This window comes from Penaeus vannamei, chromosome 3, assembly GCF_042767895.1.
Source record: "Penaeus vannamei isolate JL-2024 chromosome 3, ASM4276789v1, whole genome shotgun sequence".
NCBI lineage: Eukaryota > Metazoa > Arthropoda > Malacostraca > Decapoda > Penaeidae > Penaeus > Penaeus vannamei.
Genome location: NC_091551.1, coordinates 8153630 through 8162394, shown reverse-complemented (window position 1 = coordinate 8162394; position 8765 = coordinate 8153630). Strand labels below are relative to the sequence as shown.

At 44.3% G+C, this 8765-nt stretch overlaps 1 protein-coding gene across 1 annotated transcript in view; it reads left to right on the top strand.

Annotated features, from left to right (window-relative positions):
* The window catches only part of LOC138859541 (probable serine/threonine-protein kinase samkC), a 10900-nt gene extending 6088 nt beyond the window's left edge, over nt 1-4812 (top strand). Inside the window, exon 3 of the mRNA XM_070115132.1 lies at nt 4179-4812. Within this exon, the coding sequence (XP_069971233.1) occupies nt 4179-4812 (634 nt within the window). The remainder of the gene's footprint in view (nt 1-4178) is intronic.
* Nucleotides 4813-8765: the final 3953 nt, after the last annotated feature.

Here is an 8765-nt window from a genome sequence, read left to right as displayed (position 1 = left end):
AACACGAAGCCACACACACACATTTTCCACGAACTTCACACAAATAGAACGAGATCCCACAACACTACATGAATAACAATGCACATTACTCATTTAAAGAGAAGGATAATCTCATGTCTCGAGAGAGAGAAAGAGAGAGAGAGAGAGAGAGAGAGAGAGAGAGGGGAGAGAAGAAGAGAGGGAGAGAGAGAGAGAGAAAGAGGGAAAAGGAGAGAGAGAGGGAAAAAGAAAGAGAGAGAGAGAGAGATAGATAGATAGATAGATAGATAGATAGATAGATAGATAGATAGATAGATAGAGAGAGAGAGAGAGAGAGAGAGAGAGAGAGAGAAAACAAAAACAAACAAACTAATAAAGCAAAGCAGACAAAAAGCACATCTACAACACATCACTTAGCCACCCTCCCCCTCCCCCCCCCTCCTCCCCGATACACATATGCAACATATGTGACGTGCGACATTTAACATCCTGTCAAAAACATATTGAGGATTTTGAGATTCATCGTCGCTCTTTCCCTTTGTTCTGCCTCTCTCTTTCTCTTTTTCTCTCTCTCTTTCTCTCTTTCTCTCTCTCTCTCTCTCTTTCTCTTCTTTTCTCTCTCTCTCTCTCTCTCTCTCTCTCTCTCTCTCTCTCTCTCTCTCTCTCTCTCTCTCTCTCTCTCTCTCTCTCTCTCTCTCTCTCTCTCTCTCTCTCTTCTTTCTCTCTAACTTCTTTTTCTCTAACTCTCTCTCTCTCTCTCTCTCTCTCTCTCTCTCTCTCTCTCTCTCTCTCTCTCTCTCTCTCTCTCTCTCTCTCTCTCTCTCTCTCTCTCTCTCTCTCTCTTTCTCTCTCACTCTCTCTCTCTCTCTCTCTCTCTCTCTCTCTCTCTCTCTCTCTTTCTTTTCTCTAACTCTCTCTCCTCTCTTCCTTTTACTCTCTAACTCTCTCTCTCTCTTTCTTTTTCTAACTCTCTCTCTCTCTCTCTCTCTCTTTTTCTAACTTCTCTCTCTCTCTCTATTTCTTCTTTCTCTAACTCTCTCTCTCTCTTTCTCTTTCTCTCTAACTCTCTCTCTTTCTCTTTCTCAACTCTCTCTCTCTCTCTCTCTCTCTCTCTCTCTCACTCTCTTCTCTCTCTCTCTCTCTCACTCTCTCTCTCTCTCTCTCTCTCTCTCTCTCTCTCTCTCTCTCTCTCTCTCTCTCTCTCTCTCACTCTCTCTCTCTCAGTCTCTCTCTCTTTCTCTCTCTCTCTCTCTCTCAGTCTCCTCTCTCTCTCTCTCTTCTTTTTCTCTAACTCTCTCTTCCCCGTATATCTTCTTATATCCTACTTCCCCTTTTCCATCTTTCCCATATGCTCTTTTTCAAGTTCATTTCCCCATTTCTCTTTCCCAATTTCTCACCCCTCTTCTCCTCTTCCTCGCTCTCCTTCCTCTTTCCCATCTCTCTTCTCCCATCCCTCTCCCTTTCTCCTTCTTGTCTCCTTATCTTCCCCCTTCCCTTTTCCCTTCCTTTTTATCCAGAGTCTCTCTTCTTCAGTGCCCATGTCCCCCATCCTTCTCTTACCCCTTCCTCGCTCTCATCGCTCCCTCCTCCATATCCCCTCCCTTCTCCCCCCTCCATTTCCTCTCCTTCCGCCCCCTCCTGCCCCTCTTTCTCTCTCTCAGCCTTCGGCACAGTTCTTCTCACCCTCACTGTCTCCAGCCTCCTTCTTCTTCCCTTTTCTCTCCACCTCCCTCCTCCTTCCTCTTTTTGTCTCCCCCACCTCCCTCCTCCTTCCCCCTCTGTCTCCTCACCTCCTCCTTCCCCTATTTGTCCCTCACATCCTCCCCTTCCCATCACTGTTTCTTTACATCCTCCTCCTTCCCCTCTCTGTCTCTTTACATCCTCATCCTTCCCCTTCTTTGTCTCCCCACCTCCTCCTCCTTCCCTCTCTGTCTAACCTTGCTCTCCTCCCTCCTTCCCTCCCCACCTCCTCCTCCCTTCCCTCACCTCCTCCCTCCTTCCCTCCCTACACCTCACTCCCACTTCTTCCCTCTCTGTCTCCCCCCCATCTCTTCCTCCTTCCCCCTATCTGTCTCCTTACATCCTCCTCCTTCCCTACATCTGTCTCCCCCACCTCCACCCTCCTTCCCCTTTCTGTCTCCTCACCCTCCTCTCTCCTTCCCCTCTCTATCTCCTTACATCCTCCTCCTTCCCCTATCTGTCTCTCCACCTCCCCTCCTCCCTCTCTCTGTCTCCCCATCTATTTGTCCTTCCTATCTGTCTCCGCACATCCTCCTCCCTCTCCTTCTCACGACCTGTCCCCACCTCCTCCCCTTCCCCTCTCTGTCTCCCCATCTCTTCCTCCTCCTTCCCCTCCCTCACATGCTACACCTCCCCTGTCTTCCCTCTCTCAAGCATCCTTACCTCTCCTTCCCCTCTCTGTCTCCCCTCGCCTCTCCTTCCCCATCATCTCCACCTCCTCCTTCCCCTCTTCTGTCTCTTCTCCACCTCCTCCTCCTTCCCCTCTCTATCTCCCCTACATCCTCCTCCTTTGCCTCTATCTGTCTCTCCACCTCATATTCCCTCTATGCTCACACATCTTTTCATTACTTTCTCCCTCCTGCTCATAACTACCCCTATTTGTCTCCGCTTACCGTCTCCTCCTTCACCTGTCTCCTCTCCTCCTTCCCTATTGTCTCATGTCCCCACCTCCTCCTCTCTTCCCTCCACACCTCACTCCCCTTCCCCTATCTGTCTCCTCTACATCCCCCTCCTCCCCCTCTCATCTCCCTCCTCCTTCCCCTATTGTCTCCCCACCTCCTCCTCCGTCCCCCATCTGTCTCCCCACCTCCTCCTCCGTCCCCCATCTGTCTCCTTACATCCTCCTCCTTCCCCTCCCCACTCCCTTCCCTCCCCTGCCTCCTCCCCCTCGCGCTCCCCCAGTCAACCTCTCCAGCATGTTACTTTCTCCATCAATTGACTCAAAATCCATTAAAACTTCTTAGCCCGTTTCGCATCCAGCTCCTTTCGACATTCATTAATTCCTGCTTCTTAAAGCGAGTTTCCGGGTCGGAGTATATTGTATTTTATTGGAGGAAAAGTGTGTTTCTTTTTCTCTCTTTTCTTGCTTCTTTTCTCTCTTCTTTCTGTGTGTGTGTCTGTCTCTCTTTTTTCTTTCTTTCTCTCTCTGTCTATCTGTGTTTTTCTGTCTCTGTCCCTGTCTCTGTCTGTCTGTCTGTCTGTCTATCTCTTTCTTTCTCTCTCTCTCTCTCTCTCTCTCTCTCTCTCTCTCTCTCTCTCTCTTTCTCTTTCTCTCTCTCTCTCTGTGTCTCTGTCTCTGTCTCTCTTTCTTTCTGTTTCTCTCTGTTTCTCTCTCTATTCTTAATTTATCTTTCGACTATTTTCTATTTTTCACTTTTTTTCATTCTTCGCCAAAACAAGATTAATTTTCTCCAGTCTCGAATTCCTGTTTTGAGAGGAAATGTTTGTCGGATCTTAAATTTGCTTTTGAGTGAAAAGTAATTGTTTTATGTTTATTTTTACTCAAATACTGACCTGTTTTTCTTTTGTTTTCCTCCCTATCGGTTATGATGATAAATAAAACCTGGTGAGCTTCTGTTTTCCTTTTGTTTCATTCAATTAAATGCATTCACGCAGACCTTCAAACACATTTCAGTATGTACTTAGTCAACCATGTGTACATTTAGATAAACACACGCATCCACACAAACAAACAGATTTACAAATTTACAAATGTTAAGAAAATATACGCATCATTCCTCACATACGCACAAACAAACACGTCATACCTCTCTCTCTCAAAAAAAAAGAAAGAAAAAGAAAAGAAAAGCAAAAAACACAAGTAAAACATTTTCATAAAAGATATCTAATCAACTAGATACAAAAAAAGATGGAAGCTGAACCATGACATTTATGACAAAACAGATTTCCGGCTGACAGGCAACGCTAACGACAGACCGATTAGCAACAAACAAGACAAACCACAAATAGAACAAGCCACAGACGCCAAGAAAACAGATGGGACGAATCTCAAGATGAATTGCAAGCAGGCAAGACAATTCACAGGCAAAATAAACCACAGAAAAGAAAAAATACACAAACAATAAACAAAAAGGCAAAGAAACAAACCAACTTTCAAACAAGCTAAACCACATAAACCATGAAAGAAAAAAAAACCATAAAACCACAAACACCTACAGACGCCCAAGCCAAATCAAGCCAAGTCAAGCCAAACCAAGCCTAATAAATCCAAGTCAAGCCAAAGCAAACCAAGTCAAGCAAACTCAAGCCAAACCAAGTGAAATAAATCCAAGTCAAGCCAAAGCAAACCAAGTCAAGCAAACTCAAGCCAAACCAAGTCAAATAAATCCAAGTCAAGCCAAAGCAAACCAAGTCAAGCAAACTCAAGCCAAACCAAGTCAAATAAATCCAAGTCAAGCCAAAGCAAACCAAGTCAAGCAAACTCAAGCCAAAACAAAGCCAAATCATACCACATCAAGCCTAGTCAAGCCAAACCAAGCCAGATCAAGCCAAGTCAAGCCTAGTCAAGCCAAAACCCAACCCAAAGCAAAGCCAAATCATACCAGACCAAGCCAAACCAAGTCTAGTCAAGCCAAAACTCAAGCCAAAGCAAAACCAAATCATACCAAATCAAGCCAAACCAAGCCCAGTCAAACCAAACTCAAGCCAAAAGCCAAGCCAAATCAAACCAGACCCAGCCAAACCAAGCCCAGTCAAGCCCGTTCAAGCCAAGATTCGCGGAAGCAAGACCTCGTCGCCGCCCAGACCTCCGAATCCCCGAGTAAACAGCAGCCGCGTCCCAACACTGTCTAAACTTGGCCAAACTACGACCCCGAACTTTTAACACCGGAGTCCGTCGTCTGGCTCGGGGGGCGGGAGGGGGTGAGGGAGGGTGAGGGAGGGGGAGAGGAGGAGAGGAGGAGGGAGAAAGAGGAAGGGAGGGAGGGGGAGAGGAAGGAGGAGTAGGAAGGGAAGAGGGAGGGAGGAGGGGGAGAGGAAGGAGGAGGAGATGAAGAGGGGAGGGAGGGGGAGAGTGGAGGGAGTGGGAGAGTGAGGAGGAGGGGGGAAGGGAGGGAGGGCGGGAGGGGGTGAGGGAGGGAGGGAGGGGAAGAGGGGAGGGTGGGGGAGGCAGCGGTTGGAGGGGAAGACGGAGGAGAGGAAGAGGAAGGAGGGGGAGAAGGAAGGAGGAGTAGGAAGGGAGGGAGAGGGAGGGAGGGGTGAGGGGGGAGGGGGTGAGGGGTGAGGGGGTGAGGGGGTGTGAGGGGAGGGAGGGGGGAGGGGAGAGAGGAAGCGGTTGGAGGAGGATGAGGGAGAAGAGGAAGGGAAGAGGGAGGGAGGGTTGAGAGGGAGGGAGGGAGAAAGGAGGTGGGAAGAGAAAGGGAAGAGGGAGGGAGGGGAAGAGGGAGAGAGAGTAGGAAGGAGGGAGGGAGGGGGAGAGGAGGTGGGGAAGAGCAAGGAGAAGAGGGAGGGAGGGGGAGAAGGAGGAGGAGGAGGGGAAGACGGATTTGAGGGAGGGGGAGAGGAGGAGGAGGAAGGGAAGAAGGAGGGAGGGAGGAGAGGAGGAGGAGGAAGCGGTTGGAGGGATGAGGGGAGAAAGGAGGGAAGGAGGAAGAGAAGAGGGAGGGAGGAAAGGTGAGGAAGAGTTTTGCAGGAAGGAGGGAAGTGGAAGGGAGAAAAAAGTAAGGGAGGGAGGAAAGCAGGACGGATGGAAGAGGGAGGAGGGAGAGAGGAGGAAAAAGGTGGAGAAGAAGTAGGAAGGGAAGAGGGAGGAGGGGGAAAAGAGGAGAGAAGAGGAAGGGAGGAAATGGAGGACGCAAGTTGAAGGCGGGGAATGGGAAGGGAAGAGGGAGGGAGGGAGGGAAGAAAAAGGAGGGAGGAATGAGGGAGGAGGAAAAGAGGGAAAGAGGAAGGAGACGGAGAGGGAGAAAAGGAATAGGGAGTGAAGCGGGGAGATGGAGAACAGAAAAAAGGCGAGAAGGGAAAGGAGGGATTTGAAAGGAGCAAAGAAGAAGGAAGAAATGGAGAATGGGAACAGAGAGAGAGAGAGGAAAGAGAGAGAAAGGAAGTGAGATAATGAGAGAATGAGGGACGGAAAGAGCACGAAAGAAGGAGGTTGCATGGGAAGGAAAACGAGAAAAAGAAGAAGTGAGATGATGGAAAGAAGAAAGAGGGAGGAGAGACGAAATAGGGAATGAAGGAGGGGAGATCAAGGGATTGGAAATAAAAGGATATATAAAGACCCAAGGTAATCCTATGCTTCTTGGGCGGAGGGGAGACTCCTCCAATTTCGTACTATATTCTTTTCCATTTTTACTCTTACTTTGTGCAACGTGATAGCCATGCGCTGTAATTCACCCTCAGTTCCATCTCTACCATTCCTCTGACTTACTTTTCTTTTTATTTTACTTTTTTTCTCTCTTCTCTCTTCCTGTGATCTCAATTTCAATCTATTCTTCTTCCTTTTTCTTAATATTCTCTCCCTTTTGCTTTTCTCTCTTTCTGTGATCTCAATCTCAATCTATTCTCCTTCCTTTTTCTTAATATTCTCTCCCTTTTACTTTTCTCTTCTCCTGTGATCTCTATTTCAATCTCTACCCCTTCCTTTTTCTTAATATTCTCTCCCTTTTCCTTTTCTCTCTTCCTGTGATCTCAATTTCAATCTGTTCTCCTTTCTTTTCCTAAATAGTGTCTCCCTTTTACTTTTCTCTCTTCCTGTGATCTCAATTTCAATCTATTCTCCTTTCTTTTCCTAAATATTCTCTCCCTTTTACTTTTCTCTCTTCATGTGATCTCAATTTCAATCTATTCTCCTTCCATTTCCTTAATATTCTCTCCCTTTTGCTTTTCTCTCTTTCTGTGATCTCAGTTTCAATCTATTCTCCTTCCATTTCCTTAATATTCTCTCCCTTTTACTTTTCTCTCTTCCTGTGATCTCAATTTCAATCTATTCTCCTTCTTTTTCCCTAATATTCTCTCCCTTTTACTTTTCTCTCTTCCTGTGATCTCAATTTAAATCTATTCTCCTTCCTTTTTCTTAATATTCTCTCCCTTTTACTTTTCTCTCTTCATGTGATCTCAATTTCAATCTATTCTCCTTCCATTTCCTTAATATTCTCTCCCTTTTGCTTTTCTCTCTTTCTGTGATCTCAGTTTCAATCTATTCTCCTTCCATTTCCTTAATATTCTCTCCCTTTTACTTTTCTCTCTTCCTGTGATCTCAATTTCAATCTATTCTCCTTCCATTTCCTTAATATTCTCTCCCTTTTACTTTTCTCTCTTCCTGTGATCTCAATTTCAATCTATTCTCCTTCTTTTTTCTTAATATTCTCTCCCTTTGACTTTTCTCTCTTCCTGTGATCTCAATCTCAATCTATTCTCCTTCCTTTTTCTTAATATTCTCTCCCTTTTACTTTTCTCTTTTACTGTGATCTCAATTTCAATCTATTCTCCTTCCTTTTCCTTAATATTCTCTCCCTTTTGCTTTTCTCTTTTCCTGTGATCTCAGTTTCAATCTATTCTCCTTCCTTTTCCTTAATATTCTCTCCTTTTTACTTTTCTCTTTTCCTGTGATCTCATTTTCAATCTATTCTCCTTCCTTTTCCCTAATATTCTCTCCCTTTTGCTTTTCTCTCTTCCTGTGATCTCAATTTCAATCTATTCTCCTTCCTTTTTCTTAATATTCTCTCCCTTTTACTTTTCTCTCTTCCTGTGATCTCAATTTCAATCTATTCTCCTTCCTTTTTCTTAATATTCTCTCCCTTTTGCTTTTCTCTCTTCCTGTGATCTCAATTTCAATCTATTCTCCTTCCTTTTCCTTAATATTCTCTCCTTTTTACTTTTCTCTCTTCCTGTGATCTCAATTTCAATCTATTCTTCTTCTTTTTTCTTAATATTCTCTCCCTTTTACTTTTCTCTCTTCCTGTGATCTCAATTTCAATCTGTTCTTCTTGTTTTTTCTTAATATTCTCTCCCTTTTACTTTTCTCTCTTCCTGTGATCTCAATTTCAATCTATGCTCCTTCCTTGTTCTTAATATTCTCCCCCTTTTTCTTTCCTCTCTTCCTGTGATCTCAATTCCAATCTATTCTCCTTCCTTTTTCTTAATATTCTCTCCTTTTTACTTTTCCCTCTTCCTGTGATCTCAATTTCAATCTATTCTCCTTCTTTTTTCTTAATATTCTCTCCCTTTTACTTTTCTCTCTCCCTGTGATGTCAATTTCAATCTATTCTCCTTCCTTTTTCTTAATATTCTCTCCTTTTACTTTTCTCTCTTCCTGTGATCTCAATTTCAATCTATTCTCCTTCCTTTTCCTTAATATTCTCTCCCTTTTACTTTTCTCTCTTTCTGTGATCTCAATTTCAATCTATTCTCCTTCCTTTTCCTTAATATTCTCTCCCTTTTGCTTTTCTCTCTTCCTGTGATCTCAATTTCAATCTATTCTCCTTCTTTTTCCTTAATATTCTGTCCTTTTTACTTTTCTCTCTTCCTGTGATCTCAATTTCAATCTATTCTCCTTCATTTTCCTTAATATTCTCTCCTTTTTACTTTTCTCTCTTCCTGTGATCTCAATTTCAATCTATTCTCCTTCCTTTTCCTTAATATTCTCTCCTTTTTACTTTTCTCTCTTCCTGTGATCTCAATTTCAATCTATTCTCCTTCATTTTCCTTAATATTCTCTCCCTTTTGCTTTTCTCTCTTCCTGTGATCTCAATTTCAATCTATTCTCCTTCCTTTTTCTTAATATTCTCTCCCTTTGTCTTTTCTCT